Source organism: Oryzias latipes, chromosome 11 (genome assembly GCF_053564925.1).
Source record: "Oryzias latipes strain Hd-rR chromosome 11, Olatipes_Hd-rR_3.1".
NCBI lineage: Eukaryota > Metazoa > Chordata > Actinopteri > Beloniformes > Adrianichthyidae > Oryzias > Oryzias latipes.
In genome coordinates this window covers 13,602,409-13,623,552 of record NC_136247.1, presented here as the reverse complement: position 1 = coordinate 13,623,552, position 21,144 = coordinate 13,602,409, and the positions used below count along the sequence as shown (strand labels likewise).

The window sequence follows — 21,144 nt, the reverse complement described above, 5'->3', positions numbered from 1 at the left end:
TCATTTGTTTATGAATGTAGTTGTTGGCATCAAAAGGTAAAACATGAAATATAAAAATTGAAAAATTTTCATTGAAAAACATTCATTCTGTGAGTATAAAATAAATAAAAGCATCTGATCTTGAAAATGATTGATGGAATATTATATTCAAGGAGAACGTCTCAGATTCACTATGTACAGAAGTATGTTACAGCGTGACACACGTTGAGCTTCAGTCGTTCCAGTGTGCAGTTAGTTGGTCCTTTCAGTGAAGAGCTCCTCTTTCAGTTTGTAGTAGACTCCCTTTAGATCCATCAGTTCTTGGTGAGTTCCCTTTTCTTTAACTTTCCCTCCAATTATCACCACGATCTGATCCGCCCTCTCGATGGTCTTCAGACTGTGAGCGATCACCACAAGAGTCTGGTTTGGGCGGTTGGCCAGGGCCTGCAGGACCTGCATGGAACCCATGACAGACAGATTTATTTACTTTTTTATTTTACATGTGCCACAGATTTTATCTTAAAGAGAAAACGACAGAGGAAAGAGGTGGATGGGTTTTTTGAGCCACAATAAGTGGATAAAAACATGAGATGCTCCTGAAGTTCCTAAAGACTGACAGTGTGTCCAGTAAAAAAGGCAAAATCACTTCATTTTATCTTAAATATAAAGACACAAAACTTTGTCAAGCTTTAAAAAAGTTCACAGATATTTTTAGAAAAAAGGGGTTTGATTTTGATTATAATGTTCCAAAATGCAGATTTTTAGCACTAAAATCTAAAGAGGCAGCAAAAATTGTCCTAAGATTTATCACTAAGTTTATGGTTATGGTGACCAAAGATGCAGCAAACCTTATTTTCATTCTCGATGTCCAGAGAGCTGGTTATTTCATCCAGAATGAGGACCTGGGGTTTCCTGATCAGAGCCCTGGCGATGCCGATTCGCTGTCTCTCACTCTTGGCCAGCTGACCGCCGCCCTCACCGACCTCTGAGAAGTGATTAACAATGTGAGCTCAGGATTGACTGAAGGAAATTCAAAAACTTTTTAAAAATGATGCAAAATATTATAATAAATCCTGCATGTGTATAAAAACAAAACTTTCTCCACTTTATGATCCTGTTTTTGCTGCTATCAGTATCAGAAAACGTTAGCGTTTTATTTGTTTACCGGTGTCATATCCTTGGTCCAGTTTCATGATGAAGTCATGGGCGTTGGCTTTGCAGGCTGCTTCCTTGATCTCCTCCATGGAGCAGTTAGAAAGTCCATAAGTGATGTTGTCTCTGATGGAACCAGAGAGGAGCACAGGCTCCTGGCTCACTGCAGTGACCTGAAAACAGTAACAGTGGGACATATATGTGTTAGATTTACTAAAATACACACATATTTATATGTTTTAGACTTTTTACTCTACTAATTTAACATGAGATACCTTCTTATGGAAATAGTGGTGATCATAGGATCTCAGTGGATTCCCGTCCAGAAGAATTTCTCCGTTCTGAGGCTCATAGAATCGCTGCAGCAGACTCACACAGGTGCTCTTTCCCTCTCCTGATGGACCCACTAAAGCTGTCATCTGACCCGGTTTCAGCTCCAAAGACAACTCCTGAAACAACAAAGACTTTGCTCACAAACAGCTTAAACTAAAACCAAATGAAAACACAGATTCTTTCTCACCTGCAGCACGGTTCTGCTGGGATTTGAAGGATAAGCAAAACTGAGATGGCGATAGGTGACGTGACCTTTCATTTCATCTGGTTTGAGTTTTCCGTCTGTGCTGATCTGAGGCGTTCTGTCCAGATACTCAAAGACTTTTCCAGCTGCCACTACTGAGTTGAGCATGTCACCAAAGATGTAGGTCAGGGTCTGGTGGAGGAGGAGTTTGAGAGTTGAGTGTTAAGACTTTCTACACAAAAATATCTTTACACTGTGGATAGTTGATATTTTTGATCTTTGAGTTAAAGTCAAAAACTTTAGCTGGCAGCATGGGACACGGACCCTGATGTTGACCCCTAGATCAGACTGGTAGAGGATGAAGGAAACCAGGTTTCCTGTGGTCATCTGTCCTTTCTGGATGAAAAGTCTTCCATAGTATAATATAAACACCTGCATGGCCAATCCTGTCAACTGCAGACACACAAGCAAAATATAATTAGTGTTTAGAAGGTCTGCATGCACATGCTCAGTCAGACGTCACTCAGTCCAGAAGCAAATAGGAAACATGAACTTCTCACCCTCCGTGCGAGTAAGTAAATGGCTCTAACTGTGTCTCGACGTTTCTTCAGACTGTGTGTTTCCATCAGGCGTTTGTCATAGCGACTGGCCTCTTGCGTCTCCGTGTGGAAACTTCGTACCACTCGAATACCAAACACCACCTCGTTTGCGGTGTCATTTGTACGAGCCATGGAGTTTTGCATATCCTGGAACAACCTCTGCACAGAGAAACCATTTTTTAATGCAAACACACGTCAACAAACACATTTAAGTACCTGTAACTGTCCATTAAAAGATCTTTAGTTTTATAAGACAAGTTTTACATGGATTGTTTCTTTAAGAAACAATCTTTAAAAAATATTTAAAACACAATTAAGGAAAATTGTAACAAAATTAAAAGAATCTGATTGATTTGTTGGCTCAGTAATTTTTAAAGTCCCACTCTGTTCATCTTTTAATCTATTGTAAAATCATTCCCAGTGGTCTTTTATTTGTGATTATGCCCTCTTTAGCCAGAATAAAAAAACACTGTGTTGTTTTCTTGGACACAGTTTCTGCAGAGCTGCAGTAGTTTATTAGAAATTCATCTCTGAGTTGTTGGGGGGGGGGGGGGGGGGGGTCGTTGGCATGGTGTAAGCCTTCCCACACTTCCCACTTCGTTTCCACTCTCTCACACAAACTTACAGCCCCTCACAATCCCAAGCTAACATTACCAGTGCAACAAAGATGGTGAGCAATTTTGGAGCTTGCCAGCAGTTCTGATCCAGATTCCAGCTCAGACGAGGAAAACGAAGACAGACATGGATCTATTTGTCTGTAAGTGGATGCATCAGAATGGAGCGGAGCAGGGAGCTTCTGGCCCTTCAATTGTAGCAGCAACGTCACCGCTACAAGCTTTTTCAAATGCAGATTTTTTCGTCTGCTCCTGATTTACCCCGATTTGAAATTAAAATACTCAGAAACGCAGTTTCATAATTTTTTTTTCTGTATATGTTCTTGTTCGAAACAAAAATGCACGAGAACATGAAGACACAAAATACACAATTTTTATTGGAGTAGGTCTTTAAAGAAGCTGGTTTAACAGGTAAACTAACTAAATATAAGGGAAAAAATATTTCTTTTTTTCTTGTATTTGGAGAATGTTTTTATTTATGAGCTCCTGCTGTACCTGGTATTTTGTGTCATAGATGTTCTGGATGAGACCAGTGATTGGGGTTTCCATCAGCACGAGGAGCGTGAGCTTCCATGACAGACTCATCATCAGGGAGATCATGCCGACGGTCTTGATGAAGGTCCTCAGCAGGACGTTTGCATTCAGGCACACTGTTCTTGCCATCAGTGTTGTATCTTTAGACAACCTGGATGTGATTTCACCTGAACGGATATGTTATAAGAGTTAGCTTAGTGCTGTTTACCATCACATAACTATCCATCCATTTTCTTAACCCGCCGTATGCCTTTGGAGGTCACGGGGCTGCTGGACCCTGTCCTAGCCGCAAATGGGCAAAGGCACACCCTTGACAGGACGTCATTTTGTTGCAGGGCAGCATGACATGTTTTCTATTATTTACATGTATGAGAGCCTTACCCGTCTTTATGGTCTCAAAAAATCCTATTTCCTGTTTGGTCAAGGCTTCAAACAGCTTCACCTTCATTCTGCACGTGAATGAACTGATGGCACACATTAACACACCTCCTCTGCAGCCGGCACTCACAGAACTAAACAAACAGAAAGCAAAAATTAACTGTAACACACACCAAATGAAACGCTCTTTGTGGTGCTGTTTTAGGCAGATCATGTAAGGTTTACAACAAATCAAGAAAGAAACAGTTTCAAAAAACTGTCTGTGAGAACAGAGAAAATTATTTCTGTTTTTTAAAAAAGGTAATGGTGGTTTGACATCAGCAGAGAGAAACAAGAACAGTGGTCAATCTTGATGAGTTGATGTGTGAAGTTACAGCTAGTATGTAAACTTCCTTTAAGTCTCATTCCGATCATCTTTTGGTCTATTTTAAAAGTGTACCCAGTGGTCTTTCAATTTACATTACGGTGTTTTTAGCCAAAATCCTAAAACCTGTGTCTTTTTTGAGGACATAGTTCTGCAGAGCGGCAGGAGTTCATTAGAAATATACCTCTGACCATTGGTGTGGAGCAAGTCCAGCCCAGTTCCCATTACCCATCTGTTTACACTCTCTCCCGCTAGCTTACATCTCCTTAGAGCCTCGCTCAGGGCGAAGCATTGCCTGCCTGCCGGACTGCAACACCGGGCGTTTCTCTGTGGACCTGATCTTCTGTTTGGCTGACCTCTATCCTTCTCTGACTCTGACTGCCTGCCGCCTGCCTCGATCCACACCTGCACTGTGATACTGACGTCTGATCTCTGATGCTGCCATGCTCATGTTTGACCTCTGCCTTCCCGACCCTGCCTTAGCTTCACGGACTTCTAGTTGTGCTTGATTCCTGTCAATCCATCTGTCAATAAACCTGCTGCACTTGGATCCATCTATCTGCCTACCTGTCTGTGACACCACTACAATCTTTTACAAAATTTCTTTCTTGTCTGCTCCTTATATACAATAATTTTAATAAAGCAATACTCAGAAACAAAATGTTAAGCTTAAGTTTCTTAATATATGTTCTCCATCATAGGAAAAATGCCACGAGAACATGTTAAAAGCACCAAAAACACAATTATCATTGGAAAGGGTCTTTAAGAAAAAATGGGCGTGAGCGTTATGACATGCTGCAGATGTCATCAGGTGTCATGGTCCCAAAGAAGATGGATGCTGGAAACCACGACTCACCTTCCCACAGAGTACAGGCCCATGAACAGGAGAGCAGATAGAAACTCATTTTGTTCAAAGTGACTTCCCAGGATGTCGATGACTCTCCCTGTGTAGAACGGGATGAACATCTCACCTGAGAAGAAACAGATTCAGTCAGAATGTTATACTGTTGTCAATATTTGATGTGTTAATACTAGATAACAAAAGAAAACATGAAGTATTTTTATAGGGAAAGACGTTTTCCAGTTGGAGTTTTCTTAAGCACTTGGGTATAACTGTAAGAAGTAAAAAAAAAGTAACTATTCACATGTCATTTCTAAAACATGTGCAACCAGTGCTGAACTTTTTTCTTGGGGCACTTATTCTGTATGCCGAAAATATGTGATAGCCATATCAGTTTTGGTAGAAGGAGGTTCCCTTATGGTCTGTGGGATGGGCCTCAAAATAACTAAATGCGCCCCTGCAGAAAAACAAAAAACAAAAACTACATCGCTTTTTTCTATATTTGCATTCCTCCAAATATTTGAAACCACTGCAGTTGTTGTTTTATCATTTCATTTTTAATATAGAAAATGAAAATGTCATCAGCGTTTACTCACAGAGAACAGCCAGGCACAGGAACAGCAATCCTGCCAGCAGCAGCAGGTAGTCGGGCTTGAACAGGCGGAGAACTCTCATGAACAGAACTCTGGACTTCTGTTTCTCCTCTTTGGTCTCAGCAGCGTCGTCTGCGTCCGGGATGGTGGTCTCCCAGAAGAGCGCAGCGCCCAGCGCCGCTCCGGTGAACATCAGCCAGCAGCGCGCGTCCGCAGCGCGTCCACAGAGGCTGTCCTCACCGTGCAGCGTCCTGCTGCCGCTCTCGAACACCGCCTGGAGAAGACTGTGCCCTGTTATGTACCGAATCAGAACCGGCTTAAGGTCTCCAAGAATGACCTGAACAGTGAAAGAAACAGCTGACCATCGCAGAGCCGCAGACAGCCACAGACGCGCGACATGACCGAAGAAGCTGAAACGATCTGACGCGTAAAACAAGCTGAGATCGAGACAAAGCGCCAACATCAGAGCGACCACTTTACGGATCATCCTGTCTGCCATTTTCAGCAGCAGCTGTCCTCGTTTGACCTGGGCTGGTGAAGCTCCACTTTTGTTTCTGTTTAGTTTCACTTTCATTTGCGCACTGAACAGGGGTTTCCTTGAAACAGACAGAGGGACTGAAGCCTGCTTTCATGATAAAGCAATCTGACCTCTAAGCTTGTCTATATGCCATTATTCAACTGCAGATTGTACATTAAAATGAATTGAATTTAAAATTTACCTGAATTTGTCCAACCCAAATCTTTCATTTTTGCTCTCTGGAATATATAAAAAACATTAATGTGTGTCAGAAAAGACTTACAGTTACAGCTACTTACAGTACATGTTCAGTTAAAACGTTTTTCTTGATAATAACTTAATTTCACATTTGCTTATTACAAAGAAAATTTAGTTGTAATAAGAAAATTAATAACCAGGGGTTGACAGAGGCAGGATACACACTCACTTAGAGTCACGCCTAGGGATAAAATTAAAGAAATAAATGAGGCTATGAAGCTTCTTTTTGGACAGCAGGAAGAAGCCGGAGTGCCCGGAAAAAATCCACGCATGCACTGCATGGGAGAACATTTAAAATGGTAAATGGTCTATACTTATGTAACGCTAAGTTTCTACCCTCTTTCGAAGGCCCAAGGCGCTTTACAGTCACAGTCCCGTTCACCCATGCACACACACATTCACACTGTTAATTCCACACTGAAAGGTCCCAGGTGGGATTGGAATCAGGGCCTCTTTGCTGTGAGGCGAAAGCGGCGAAGCACTAACCACTGGCCCACCAAGAAGCCCTCCTTGATACATAAACTACAAGATTGTAACTCTAGTGCTATCTTAGATGACCCCACCCTCACATTGACGTGTTCTCTCTACCATGACAAAGGTGGATGAAGGTGGAAAGATTTCATGTAATCCATGGACACCAGTGAAGATCACAAATCATTGAAGAAAAAAGGTTCAGAGCACTGTCTAGTGGGTCTAGATGACCCAACTCCCAATGTTAAAGTGCCTAGGATAGCACAAGGGTTATTGTCCCTCACCAGCAATGAAAATGTGCTCAAACGTTGAAGACTTGTTCACTTTTTACACAACTACCACATGTATAATTCTATTACTGTATGAACATACATTTGTCTGGAGGTGAAAGACAGATTTAAACGTTTAACCCTAAAAATAGAACTTTATATTTTGGGCATTTAAATGTTCGTCACTATGTGTTAACATAAAAACAGCTGCTGTTGCTAATATGGTAGACACATTGACTGTATATGTGATTGGTCCTTGTCAGTCTGAGTCTTTTTCCTGGTTGTTGTTTTCTTAAATAAAAGTTAGACCTCTTAAGGGAACAGATGAAACATATGCTAATGTGTCAAAATCTCTTTATCAAACAGCTTCAAATACTCAAACACAGACACTGAGCCTAACAGGGTTTTATTTTTAAAAATGTTTGAACAGCTAAAACATCAGTTTGTTTCTGTTTTTTATTAAAATGTTAAAGGTCGGGTTCAGTGCAGAGCTGCTGACGGATGAGCCAAATCAACTCCACACGGGTTTCAAGTCAAAAACTGAAGTCACTGATCAAAAAAGGTCGGTAGGTCATTTCCAAGAATGACCTTCTCGTCTGTGCTGTGCTCATCGATGGTGACAATGTAAGCCACGCCGCCACTGGAGCCGTCACGGTTCATGGCCAAAGCAAGAGCTGCAGAAATGAGAAGAAAAGTGGTTCAGGTGATGACCTACAGAAAATGAAGCAGAAACAAAGCAGTTTGAGGATAAACTCACTGTTGACCACAAACTTCTGACACTCTTCCTTAGTCATTCCTCTGCGATACTCCGCATCAACAAACCCATAAACATAGGAGCTTCCTGAGCCTCCAATGGCAAAAGGCTGCCTGGTCAGAAGTCCGCCGAGGGTGGCAAAGACCTGAAGGCCAAAGGGCACAAAGGCAGATAAGGATGTGGCTCAACAGAACCGACTGATATGCAGTGGAGTCATCAGATGATGGAGCAGCAAACATGAGATCCTGACCTGTCCTCCATCCCTTCTGTCCCAGCCAGCGACTATTAGATGTGCCGACAGCTCCTCCTTGTACTTGTAGGAGATGTTTTTCACCAGAGTGGCAGCTGAGCGAACCTGAGGGTCCTCATCTATCTCTAAGCTAACCAACGACAGAATGTTTCACTCAGTCAGCTGATTACAATCCAGTCTTGGTGTAATACAAAAACATTTTATCTTTCTTTTCAAAGGTTCTAACACAATTGAACCTGATAGCATTCTTTTGGATATTCCAAGCTTTAATAAACAATCTGTCAAATATGTTTGCTTTAGGAAACTTTGGATGTGAAACATCACCAACAGCAATGTTACAGAGTAATATGATTTTTTTTAAATTATAGAGGTTTTTTGAAGCTACAATTTTGTATCTTAAATGATATTTTTACAGGTTGGACATGAAGGTAAAGGATGTGACAGCTTTTTACTCTACTAAAAAGATAAAAGTGAAAATATATAAGGATCACACTTCAAATTTAAAAGGTAAAAAACTGTAAAAAAGGCTAAGAGATGTTTGAAATTGTTTAAAATACTTTTTTATTTCATCTAAAATTACAGCTCAAGACTTTTGTTCTGAACAAATCTGAGTAAGTGATATTTCATAATGCACCAATTGAATTGCTCTTTGGCAAAGAAAAATGAAGTAAAAACACTTTAGCAGCAGGTTAGAAATCTAGTAGATGGGGAGTCAAAGACACAAAGGCATTTTTAAGACTTGAACTGATTCTCTGTGACAGTTCTCTGTTGTTGTTTTTTACCTGTGCACATCCAGCTGGTAGTTAACCATCTCAGCGATGGTCTGAGCGTCTGCTGCAGATCCTGACAGAGCACAGTAGATCTTATCATGGAGGGGGGACAGTTTGTTCATCACCCTGTTGACTACAGAGTCCCTGATGGGAGAGGAGGGGGTTTCAAAGGTAAAGAGTGTTAAAACATAACCAAAGAGTAGAAGGTATCATTAAGGGCTACATTTGAGGAACTACAGCTGTTCAAATGTATGACAGAAGGAGGGAGCATGAGGGACTTGACTTAGATTTAAGTCATGGCTAGGTTACACATGCAGAGACTTGAGGTTTGGGAATTTGTTTATTATTATCAGGCATAAATGTAGTTTTGCATTAAAAATGATGAGACACAAACTGCCTGCGTTTGTGTCCCACAGGTTCAAAAATATTTTAAATACAATTTGTGACTATAAAGTAGTAGATGTTTGTTTTAAGACTTCAGATTTAACTAAAAGTCACTATGACAGAATATCTCATTTTAATTCAAAGACTAGGGACTGGACTTGGACTTGCATAAAAGGACTTGTGAGCATCTCTGCAGCATGCAGACTGGTGAACTCACCCTGCAGACACTCTGGAATCAGAGCCCAGAACGACTCCACCATTGAACTCAATGGCTATGATGGTTGTCTGCAAACAGGCAGGAGGAATGTTCACAGGTTACTTCCTTATTACCAAATTGAAAGTTAAAAAATAAAAACACAAAGAACAGATCTGCTGCATACTAGAAGGACAGGTGTTGGAGTGAATGCAGTGAAACAGTAACTTACTCCAGTTTTCACCTCCTCGGAAATCCACTGAGGCTCCGCTTCTCCCAGCATGTTTCCGCGGTTCAGAGACCCGGAGGACCGACGGATGAAGCCTGTTTGACCGCAGGAGACACGGATCCGACACGACAGTCGATCCGCTCTCGATCTAAACGGTTTTTTATACGAACTTTTATTTCTAAAGATCTGATCTAAACATTAGACGGACTCCAATTTTCCCCCAAAATATCGAAAGTGAAAGTTGAATTGTTGCTCAACGCGTCAGTTAACTTAAAGGAACAGCATCTGTCACTGAACTAATGAGATTACACACCATAGATAAATGCTTCTATTTAAAATCAATTTGTGGGATTTTTCTGTTATTATAAAAAATGATATTTAAGCAAAAGAGAAAGCAGAAGTTATAAGAGTTTGGATCCTAAATATGTTCCAAATCTGTAGAGCCTCTTCTTCATCCTGTTTTATCCCATTTTTTCACACTTTTCACCAGGCACTTTACATAGATTTAATAGATATATATTGCACTTGAAATCTTAGATATAATGACTCATGAGCTTCATAAAAGCACTAATTACTATACAGTATCAAAGAAAAAACAAATGATAAGGCTACTGATTGGCCACTTTAATAGGTACAACTTGGTAGTACGGGTTGCACCCCCCTTTTGCCTTCAAAACCGCCTTAATCTTGGTGGCGTAGATTCAACAAGGTACTGGAAGTATAGAGTTTGGTCCATATTGACATCATAGCATCACACAGCTGCTGCAGATTTGTCGGCTTTTCATCAATTATGCCAATCTGCCGTTCCACCACATCCCAAAGGTGCTCTATTGGGTTGAGATCTGGTGACTGTGGAGGCCATTTGAGTCCAGTGAACTCATTGTAATGTTCAAGAAACCAGTCCGAGTTGATTCCAGCTTGCATGATGCATTATCCTTCTGGAAGTAGCATCAGAAGATGGTAAACTGTGGTCATAAAGGGATAGAAATGGTCATCAACAATACTCAGGTAGGCTGTGTTGTAACCATGCTCAGCTGGTACTAAGGTGCTCAATGTGTGCCAAAAAAATATTCCCCACACTATTATACCTAGGGAAGTGGATTGGCAAGAGTCTCAAAAATCATATCAACCTTTATTTACATAGCACTTTTCCAACACGTCACTCAAATTGCTTTGCATGGAATACAATCAAATTTAAAAACAAAATTGCACGAAAAGAATGCCGACAATCACCCCCCCCCCCCCCCCCCACACACACACACACATACGCACACCATGATAGAAAGAGTGATAAAATGATGGAATGTAGACCTGGCTTTGTCCTGAAGTGGGGAAATGATATTTTGGGGACATTTCCACATCAGTGACCCCCCACCCAAGTTCACAGAGTACACTGCCACAGGACCCCCCAGATCCAATCGATAGAGTCAGACCCGGGAGATCCCGTTGCAGCGACCCCGTTCACTGAGAAGAGTCAGTCACCGATGTGGAGGATCCCTCTGAGGAAAACACTGGAGTTACAACTAAAATAGAAAAGGAATAAAAGAAAAATTTAAAACAAGAACAAAAAAAAATCATTATGTAAAACCTTAATAGAAAACCTTAATAGACATATAGTGGTGGAGAAAATTGTTGGTAACCCTCAGTGAAAGAAAGAAAGTCCACAATGCTCACTGAAATGACTTGAAACGTACAAAAGTAACAACAAATTAAAATTTATTGAAAATTAAAGAATCAAAATCAGCCATTACTTTTGAGTTGTTGATTAACAGAATTATTTAAAAAAACAAAGTAATGAAATAGAGCTGGACAAAAATGATGGTACCTTTGACTTAACATTTTGTTGCACAACCTTTTGAGGCAATCGCTGCAATTAAATGGTTTTATGTATTTGTCAATAAGCCTTCTGCACCTGTCCACAGGTATTATGGCCCACTCCTCATGAGCAAACTGCTCCAGTTGTCTCCGGTTTGACGGGTGTCTTCTCCAAATGGCAGGTTTCAGCTCCTTCCACAGATGTTCAATGGGATTCAGATCTGGGCTCATAGAAGGCCACTTCAGAATAGTCCAACGCTTTTCTCTTAGCCATTCTTGGGGTTTTTGGCTGTGTGTTTTGGACCGTTGTCCTGTTGGAAGACCCATGACCTGCGACTGAGACCAAGCTTTCTGATGCTAGGCAGCACATTTCTATCCAGAATTCCTTGATAATCTTGGGATTTCATTTGACTTTGTACAACTTCAAGACACCCTGTGCCAGATGCAGCAGAGCAGCCCCAAAACAGAACTGAGCCTCCTCCATGTTTCACAGTAGGGACAGTGTTCTTTTGGTTGTATACTTCATTTTTGAGTCTACCAACATAGATCATCAACATATCAAATAAATTCCTAAAATTCAACTAAAAGCTAAATTAATAAGGTAGGTCTTAAGCCTCTCTTTAAAAACATGAACATTCTCTGCGGCCCTGAGGCTCTCTGGGAGGCTGTTCCACAGGCGAGGTCCGTAGTAACTGAATGAGGCCTCGCCGTATGTTTTAGTTCTAACTTTTGTGATTCCCAAAAGGCCGGTATCAGAGGACCTCAGGGTCCGCGAGGGCTCATACTTTAAAATCATATCAGATAAATATGAAGGCCCGGGACCATAAAAACATTTATAAACCAATAAAAGAACTTTCAAATAAATTCGGAAGCGCACTGGGAGACAATGCAGCGATTTTAAAATGGGTGTAATGTGTTCCCTCACTATAAGTTATGTATCACGTCTTCTCTGGAGCCCACTACAAAACACCATAATTTGGGTTGTTATATGGTACTGACAGCAACATGGCACAGAGTATCGGGACATTTCTCATAACAGCAAAAACTTTGAGGCTGACTCCACATTTGACATTTAACACAAGCTGATTCTTGGGATGTCTTGTTGTTTTGGTGCGGTGCAGAACTGTAGAACTGGCTTAGTGTGCTGTGCTGTTAACTAGCAGTCAGGGGTTTAAGTAAACAAGAGTCAAATGCTGAAGGATGCTCACAAATAATTAAATAAATATCATCTTGACTGCTTGTGGTTCCTAGAGTTAATAAAAGTACAGTTGGAGGTAGAGCGTTTAGTCACCAAGCTCCCAGCTCATGTAAGAGAGGCCGACAGAGTTTCTACATTCAAAGTTAGACTGAAAACATTCCTCTTTGGACAGGCTTATTGTCAGACTAGCTAGTATTCAGAGATTATTTAACTTAATGTTAATGTTTTAAATTAAAATTAATAACAATAACTTTTTGTTGTTAGTAGGCTGCTAGAAGTTGAAGCGGGGGTAACTATGGTGCTTTGGGGTTCTGTCCTCTTTTCTCATCTACTTCTACCCTTCCTCTCTTCCCTATTCTTGATTATCATTCATCATTTAGTTCTCCATGCCTCTGTTTTGTGCAGTGCGATTCATGTACTGTCCCCCTCCTGGGGAGTGGGAGTGATTCCAGATTCCAATTGGCTCATCCGTGCTCCTGTACCTGGCCGTGTACCTCGTCTCTGCTGCTGCTCCTACACCTGTCCCCCCAACTCCGTCTGGATGAAGCTCGTCTGCTGGACTTTAAATATGTAGTTGTAGAGTTAGATAAGTTAATTCTTCTCTATGAGTTCTGGTAAATCGCCTGTCTGTCCTGGGGGAGGATCCCTCCTTCATGTGGGCACCACTGAGGTTTCTTCGTTTTTACCGGAATCGTTTTTTTTGGGAGTTTTTCTTTACCGCGAAGGGGGGTCTAAGGGCAGGGATGCCAGTATAGCTTAGTCAGTTTGTTAGTTCAATTTAGTATTTTCCTATTGAACTCTATGTATTCATGATCCGTTTGACTTCATGTTCCACTTTTTCAATTACCAATACGAAGCCCATCGAGACGACTGTTGTTGTGAATTTGGGCTATGCAAATAAAATTGAATTGATTAGAGATGGTTGTGGGTGAAAATCCCAGTAGAACTACTCTGAAACACTCAGACCAGTCCGTCTGGTACCAACAACCCTTCCTTGTTCAAAATCACTTTAATCAACTTTATTTCCCATTCTGATGGTCGGTTTGAACTGCACTAGATCATGTCTGCATGCATCGAGTTTCTGCCACGTGATTGGCTGATCAGAAATCTGTCTGAATGAGCAGTTGGTCAGGCGGCCTACTAAAGCGTATCAAAGCAAGTCATTAAACACACAAGAGGTTGTTTATTTTTTAATAAAGACTTTATTCACAGACATTGTTAACAGCAGTTGACAAAAGCTGTGCATTGTACATATAAGGAATTTTATTACTACATTTGAATGTTTCAGAACTAATTTATTCCATCATTCATCCTAAATCCAATCATCGATGTGACTCTGAAATTTGACAACAACTGCTCTGTAATCTCAGTGTTTGCTTCCATAAAAGAGGAGACCGGTCACTCATCACTGAACCTGGGAAGTTTGTCACCAGGAATAACAATATGCTCCACTCCTTCCTTTGTGATGACCACAAGATTAGCCACCCCTCCGCTGACGTTGTCCCTGCCCATGGCCAGAGCCAGAGCTGCAAGCAAAGAGGTGAAAGCACAGAGAATTTAAAAAACAATGAGGAATGACATAGATAATAAGTAAACTCACAGACAAAACCATTAAAGTCATTCAAACATTTTTGCTTTAATAGATGCACATTTACAGAATATAAAACTACCATGCACCACATTTGACATCCATTCTAGACTACTGTTGAATTTTTTTGAGCCAAAGAAATGAAACTTTTATTCCAGGGAAGTTCATTCAGCGATCATCCTCCATTACAGCAAAAGCAGTTTACCGTACTTTATATGTTTGTGTTGGTCAGTAGGTTGAAGAAATGCCTAACAGTTAAAATAAACCCATGAGCATGGTTAGTAATGTACATTCTCCTAATATTAATGAACGCCTACTGATATATTTTCGTATGAACACAAACGGTGGCTAGCGCTCTTTCCTCATAGCAAGAAGGCCCCTGGTTCCAACCCCAGCTGGGGGATCTGAAACAGAATTATCAATAAGGGACCTTTCTGTGTGGAGTTTGCATGTTCTCCCGTGCATGCGTGGGTTTGCAAAAACATGCTCAGTAGGTCAATTGGTCCCTCTAAATTGTCCCTACGGTGTGAATGTAAGTGTGTATGGGTGTGTGATTTATGTGGCCCTGCGTCAGACTGGCGACCTGTCCAGGATGTACCCTGACTTTGCCCACGAGTAGCAGAGATGGCTCCGGCAGCCCCGTGACCCCAAAAGGGACAAAACGGATTAGAAGATGGATGGATGAATGGAATAACACATCCTGTGAAACTACTTCACTATTTCAGCATTTGTCTTCCTCCTGTTCCCTGCTGATTGGTGCTCTGAGCAGGTACTTCTCATCAATCTGCTACTTTTCATCCAATCTGTCAGTATTTGTCTTTTCACAATTTTCTTCATGAGCCAAGTTTTTTCCCTCCCAAAGCCAAGCTTTGGTGTTCATGTTCCCCCTTTTTTAATCCTAGCCTTCATTCCAATCCAAGCAGAAGAACCTTCACTATCAAGAGATTGTTTGTCATCCGCATCTATCTCTACCCCTACTGCCCCCCTTTCTTACAGAGAAGACTTTTCTTTTCCTGGAAATCCATCTCCAGTCTGTCATCACTTTTCAAGTTGGTCAATCTCCCATCCTAGAAGATTGAGGATTAAAACCCACCATTCTCTGCATCTTTCCCACTTCTGTCAGAAAATCATTTAATGATTTATCTTCCACTGACAACAGTGTCTCCTGCCCTTCCTGACTTTTTTCTCTCCCCTTATGAGTCTTTTATTTCAATCACTTCTTCTACTCTCAATATAATCCCTGTTCTTATTAAAACTCTTTTTTATTTAGTTTATTCTTCCTTTTGGGTGCTGATCTAAATCTATTACAGTATCCATTGTGACAAATATTAAAGAAGTGCACGTATGTGTGCTGAAGTACAAACTGTCTTATTTTGCTGCAAAATAAAACATTTAAATAAATGTTTCTGCATGTTGCCAAGTCTTAGCATGAACATCTTAAAGCTGGAAAATCTATTGTTTAGTATAAAAGTACCATTTGTAGCAAACTGTAGACACTCTTCTCTGGTCATGTTGACTTTGTATTTAGCATCGACATAACCGTAGATATATGTGCTGCCTGATCCACCGATGGTGACGGGCTGACTGATCATCATCCCACCCAGAGAAACGACGTACACCTGCAGATGAGAGGAGAACAGCCACATGTCAGTTAAAGCATTTACAGGATGGTAGCTGCGCTGTCATCTTCTACAAACCTGAGGTCCTTTCTTCTTGTCCCAGCCTGCAGTGATGAAGCCGGCTTGCAGCTCCTCTTTGTTGTTGTAACACAGTTGCTTTAGTACTGAAGCTGCTGAGATCACCAGTGGAGGACTCTCCATCTGAATACTATCAAAAAAGAGCACAAAGAAAGGTTTTGGTTTATTCTGACCAAAGTCATTTAGGCTTTGTTTTGCTTAGTGTATGTTTGTAACATTAGTAAATAAAGTGTGACATAAATATATGGTGTCATTATTCTGGTTGTGTGTACCTGTGAAAGGACAGCTGGAATTTTGCTGTTTTGGTGACGGCCTGAGCGTCTGCAAGTGAACCAGCCATGCAGCAGAAGATCCGGTCATGGACCTGGATCACCTTGTTGATGGTTTTGGATGATACATACTCCCTGATGACAGACAGATGCAGAAAGTTGCCAAAAAGTCACATTAGATTTAATAATTTACTTTTTTAAATTTATTTATCCCACAATGGGGAAATTGTTTCTCGGCGCTTTAACCCATCCCTGGGGGGAGCGGTGAGCTGCAGACAAGCCTCACTCGGGGGGGTTGTTGGACGTCCTGCTCTACCGCCTGAGCTAAACTGCCGCCCATGTATGCATTATGTATGCATTATTATGATGATCAATTAGAACTTCAGCAACATGTATTCATCCTGTCCTCTTCCTTCAGCATACTAAAATAACTGAATGGAAAATGACATATAGCACTTTTTAACCTTACTTCAAGGCCCAAAGTACTTTACAGTCACAGCCACTCACACATTCACACACTGATGGCAGCTCAGTGAATGACCGTAGTCTTTGTAGTAACTAATCCAAATTACACAGAAATCTGAATACTATTGAGTGTTCAAACTTGTCAAGGTGAAACTTAATTAAACTCTTAAATTGAAGTGATGCTTTTCAGTGACTTCTGTTTTTGACAGGAATCCTCACCCTCCAATGGAAGCTCGGGAGTCAGATCCGATCACGACCCCTCCATCAAAGACTGCAGCCAGGATGGTGGTCTAAGAGGAAAGGGGATTTAAGCTATTTAAATCACTACAGCATTACAGCTTTAATCATCCGGGTTTATGCACATTTACCGGTGCAACAAAAAAGGTGAGCAAGTTGGAAATATCCAGCCATACAGTTTTGAGCAAGATGTCAGCTCAGACGAGGAAAACAAAGACATTCAGAATGGATGTCAATACCACAGGCATTTTTTGTCCCCTCCTGATTTACATAGATTTGAATAAAGAAATACTCAGAACAGCAATTTTTATGATTAATTTTCTTCATATGTGTCCTCCATCATTAGAAATCCCAGAAGAACATGTTAAAACACCCGGAACACCATTTCCATTGGAGTGGATCTTTTTGAGTGCCCAACACGCTAAGGATTCTGGGATTTGTAGTTGTGATTCAGCTGGAAAATGAAAGGGCAATTAAACTTTTTCTTTGAATGAAAAGAAATACGTGAACGAATAAACACATATTTTAGAAATCCCCGACATCTGATACACGTTTGGAAAAAAAAAACAGATTCAGTCAATATTTGACTTCAAAACAGCAGCACCGCTTCTGGTTAACCGATTACTTAACTGTTTACGTTTTTAAAAATGGGGGGGAAAGTTAAAATTTATCTTCCTCTGCAGCTAAAACTTCGGGTGATGTGCAGATCTACTCACTCCTGTGCTGACTCCTTTGACTCGCGAGTCCGTGAAATGTTTCTCCATTTTCTCTCCAAAACCGAAAGAGAGGAAGATGATGATGTGACGCACCGAACAGCGACCTCAGGCGCACCGAGCAGCGCACAGACGCGCACAGACGCAGAGTCCGTCCACCATGGCGCTATCAAATGTCCTCGACAGTCCAGCAGCTGGATTCAACTTTGACAACGCGGCCAGGTGAGAACCTCTGCAATGGGCCAATGACGAAGACTGGCTCAGTGGACAATAGATGATCAAGTAAACATTAGTTAAGTCTAGTTGTAGCTTTTTCGGATCAAAAGTGAAAGTAAGTTTTTCCTGCTTTGTGAATGTTTCATTGACTGAACAGTAGCTTTAAATTACGACCAGGGCTATTTACTTAAGTCTTTGGTCATAAATGATCAAACCCACCTGTCCTCACCTGCCCCCCCCCCCCCCCCCCTTGCAGAAACGCTGCATTTGAGGGTCTGTTTGAGGGGGGGCAGACCCCCAAACCTCTGAAAACTGGCACCACCATAGCTGGAGTCGTGTTTAAGGTGAGGATGACTTCAACGTTTAAACTACACTGATAAAAACATTAAAGATTCTTCACAATATAAACATATATAAGATGCATATTTTCACCCTGGACCTCTTCATCTCCCTTGGACCAAATGAGGCTGTAATGTTTCCTCTTAGAGGTTTAATAAATGTACAAAACTTTGATTTCATTGTACAGACATGAATACATGAATAATTGTCTGGCAGACTCATTTTAGTAATAAACAGTAATGCTATTTTTTTGTCTTAACTCTCTTGCTGCAGGATGGAGTGGTTCTGGGAGCGGACACAAGAGCCACATCCAGTGAAGTGGTGGCAGACAAGATGTGTGCCAAGATCCATTACATTTCTCCAAACATATAGTATGTGTAATGAAGGGTTATTAGTGAGAACACTGCTTCACACACTGCAGACTTTAAATTAAAACAAACATTTGCTGCAAAAGTTTCTGTTCTTTCTGTAATTTATTCTTGCAAAGTAGTTAATCAAGTTGCTTTTATTTAAATCTCAAGGTTTGTGTTCATGAAAAACTTGTGCATACTGGCGATACCTGCATGTTAATTTAAATGTTTCTTATTTCCTTTTTCTTATTCATAAATATTGTGATAAAGATTCATGTCCTCTGTGTGTCCAGCTGCTGTGGAGCAGGAACAGCAGCAGACACAGAGAAGACCACAGACCTGCTCTCCTCCAACCTCACCGTCTTCTCCCTGAACAGCGGCAGGAACCCTCGTGTCGTCATGGCCGTCAACATACTGCAGGACATGCTGTACAGGTGAGTGCTCCACACACCTTTGTGTCCAGATTTGTGCGAATGAATTGGATCTTTTTACTCAAAAATGGTCAAAGTTAACATAGTTATCTGCATACAGGTATCATGGCCAGATTGGTGCAAATCTCATTCTGGGAGGAGTGGACTGTACAGGGAACCACCTGTACACTGTGGGGCCTTATGGCAGTGTAAATAAGGTGCCTTATCTGGCAATGGGTATGTAACACAAATGTTAGCTGTACTTTTGTCTAAAAGTCATTGCTGTAATCTCTGCAGGGCTCTTTTTAGGCACCTCTGAGATCAGGACTTTATTGAATGTGGCAACATCTATTAAGCATTATAAATGCAAATTACTCCTAATATCCAGTTCAATCTTCGTTTCAGGTCACTTTGTGTTTTATTTCTGCAGGATCTGGTGATCTGGCTGCTCTTGGGATTTTAGAGGATCGTTTCAAGCATGACCTTGAGGTATAATTTTTTAAATGTATGTAAATAATAAAAATTTCATTTCTTGTGAGTTTTTCATTGAGGTCAATCAAGCTGCAAAGTGGTTACATTTTTTCTTCATTATTGTAAAAGGGAAACAGGTTCAATGTTAAAACCTATTGGTTCTTTAATATTCACTTAGTTAAGGCCTTTGTTTATCTTTTCTAAATGGTTCTTTAGCTGGAGAAGGCGAAGGAGCTGGTTCGAGATGCCATTCATGCAGGCATCATGAGTGATCTCGGCTCCGGCAACAACATTGACATCTGTGTCATCACCAAGCAAGGAGTAGACTACATCAGACCCTTCCAGGAGTCTGAGTACAAAGAGACCAGGTAACTCAGGTTACAGATGGTCAGAGACTTTGTCTGGTGCATTGTGTGTAGTTACTCTTCATTCAGGTGTTTTAGTAGAATGTAAGTAACCGAAAGGAGCAGGATCATTTTATATCGATTTATGCAAAGCCCATTTGTGATCTTTATCAATGGAATTTGAAACTGTTTTATTAAGCATATTTTTCAAATATTCAGGGTAAATTTCCGCAGGCAGAACACAAATCAGGCAGCTCTCTTTCTGAAAAGAAGTTCTATTTATTTAAAATAATAACTACATTATGATTGAACCTGCCAAAAGATCACACAGGTCTTGCATTTAAGCTTAATTAACCAATCTTAGAAATGTCAGTTTTAGGAAAACAATACTTAGTTTTGAAACGTTCCTGATTAGTTCTGCTGGTAATAATCTGTATTTTATCTGTCTGTTTTGTTATAGGAAACCGAAATATAAATATCGTCCTGGCACCACACCAGTTTTGACAAAGAAAGTAGTCCCTTTAAAACTGGAAGTTGTTGAGGAGATCCAGCAGCAAATGGATACAGCCTGATCTGTAAAATTTCGACTCAAAAGAATCTTCTGTTTCATCATTTTGCTTTCCTGTTCTATTTCAACTGAAACATATTTTGATGATTGTTTCTGTACTGCTGTTGGGATGAACATTTTGGACACTATAAACTTACTGTATGAATGATCTTGTACTCTCATTAAAAACCTTTTTACAGTCTCTTGTGATTTGATTTGATTTGACAGGTTTATTTCAAGCAATCAAATAAGATTAATGTGCAAACAATACAAACGGCAGTTATACATTCATTCAAAGACGTATCGGACTATAGGATAATTAAACATTAAATTAAATATTGCTTGAAAGGGAGGGGAAGGAAGCGAACTTATATAATCCCACCCTGTTCTACCGTAACCATTTTATTACATGATTTATCAATATCCGGTTCCTAACTTTTTATCAGACAGGATTAAGAATCCTGAAGTATCGATAATTCACATGACAAAGATGACTTATTATGTAAAAATAGACATAAATATTTTAGAAATCAACATAGCAAATGAAGATCAGTTATCTAAAATAAATACAGATTATATTCATTAGAAAAATTATGACAATGATTAAAAATAATACTATATCAGAAAAAATAGACATAACACTGTTTCCAAAATCTTCATAGATCAAAAGTTAGAAAAAAGTTCAAATTATTTTTCATGAGGAGAAATCCTGAATCAATTTTTGGAGCATGTGATGTGATATAATTAAAGGTCAATCATTTTAACCATCTTCAATAATTGCTTAAGATTTTTTAAATTATAATTATAAGGTAACAACAC

At 40.3% G+C, this 21,144-nt stretch overlaps 4 protein-coding genes across 4 annotated transcripts; 1 reads left to right on the top strand and 3 right to left on the bottom strand.

Annotated features, from left to right (window-relative positions):
• Nucleotides 1-179: 179 nt before the first annotated feature.
• On the bottom strand, nt 180-6,123 carry tap2a (transporter associated with antigen processing, subunit type a). Its single transcript, NM_001278887.1, is given in 11 exon segments — nt 180-432; nt 828-964; nt 1,145-1,304; nt 1,407-1,580; nt 1,652-1,840; nt 1,973-2,101; nt 2,209-2,406; nt 3,357-3,562; nt 3,777-3,907; nt 4,994-5,108; nt 5,575-6,123. Coding segments are annotated over 11 exon segments (2,136 nt in total). The 5' UTR covers nt 6,071-6,123; the 3' UTR covers nt 180-231.
• A 1,439-nt stretch (nt 6,124-7,562) lies between these two features.
• On the bottom strand, nt 7,563-9,771 carry psmb9a (proteasome 20S subunit beta 9a). The gene is given in 6 exon segments (NM_001278827.1): nt 7,563-7,760; nt 7,844-7,985; nt 8,091-8,220; nt 8,873-9,004; nt 9,462-9,529; nt 9,670-9,771. Coding segments are annotated over 6 exon segments (651 nt in total). The 5' UTR covers nt 9,721-9,771; the 3' UTR covers nt 7,563-7,632.
• Nucleotides 9,772-14,033: 4,262 nt separating this feature from the next.
• On the bottom strand, nt 14,034-17,748 carry psmb12 (proteasome 20S subunit beta 12). Its single transcript, NM_001201518.1, has 6 exons — nt 17,652-17,748; nt 16,918-16,988; nt 16,237-16,368; nt 15,965-16,094; nt 15,742-15,886; nt 14,034-14,205 (listed from the first exon to the last, which is right to left on the bottom strand). Exons 1-6 carry the CDS (start codon nt 17,697-17,699, stop codon nt 14,078-14,080), a joined length of 654 nt encoding a protein of 217 aa, NP_001188447.1. The 5' UTR covers nt 17,700-17,748; the 3' UTR covers nt 14,034-14,077.
• Nucleotides 17,730-20,527, top strand: psmb13a (proteasome 20S subunit beta 13a). The gene is made up of 8 exons (XM_023959932.2): nt 17,730-17,870; nt 18,121-18,208; nt 18,477-18,574; nt 18,847-18,987; nt 19,085-19,200; nt 19,394-19,452; nt 19,651-19,802; nt 20,239-20,527. The coding sequence occupies exons 1-8, from the start codon at nt 17,809-17,811 to the stop codon at nt 20,348-20,350; spliced, it is 828 nt and encodes a 275-aa protein (XP_023815700.1). The 5' UTR covers nt 17,730-17,808; the 3' UTR covers nt 20,351-20,527.
• The last annotated feature ends 617 nt before the right edge of the window (nt 20,528-21,144 follow it).

Bases quoted from the DNA above. Each gene is read 5' to 3' on its own strand.
- psmb13a (XM_023959932.2), top strand. From the start codon at position 17,809: ATGGCGCTATCAAATGTCCTCGACAGTCCAGCAGCTGGATTCAACTTT. The intron at 18,209-18,476 runs GTGAGGATGACT...CTCTTGCTGCAG, and splicing joins TAGCTGGAGTCGTGTTTAAG to GATGGAGTGGTTCTGGGAGC. The intron at 18,575-18,846 runs GTATGTGTAATG...CTGTGTGTCCAG, and splicing joins TACATTTCTCCAAACATATA to CTGCTGTGGAGCAGGAACAG.
- psmb12 (NM_001201518.1), bottom strand. From the start codon at position 17,699: ATGGAGAAACATTTCACGGACTCGCGAGTCAAAGGAGTCAGCACAGGA. The intron at 15,887-15,964 runs GTTTGTAGAAGA...TCTCATCTGCAG, and splicing joins ACAAGAAGAAAGGACCTCAG to GTGTACGTCGTTTCTCTGGG. The intron at 14,206-15,741 runs GTACTTTTATAC...CTTTGCTTGCAG, and splicing joins TCTACAGTTTGCTACAAATG to CTCTGGCTCTGGCCATGGGC.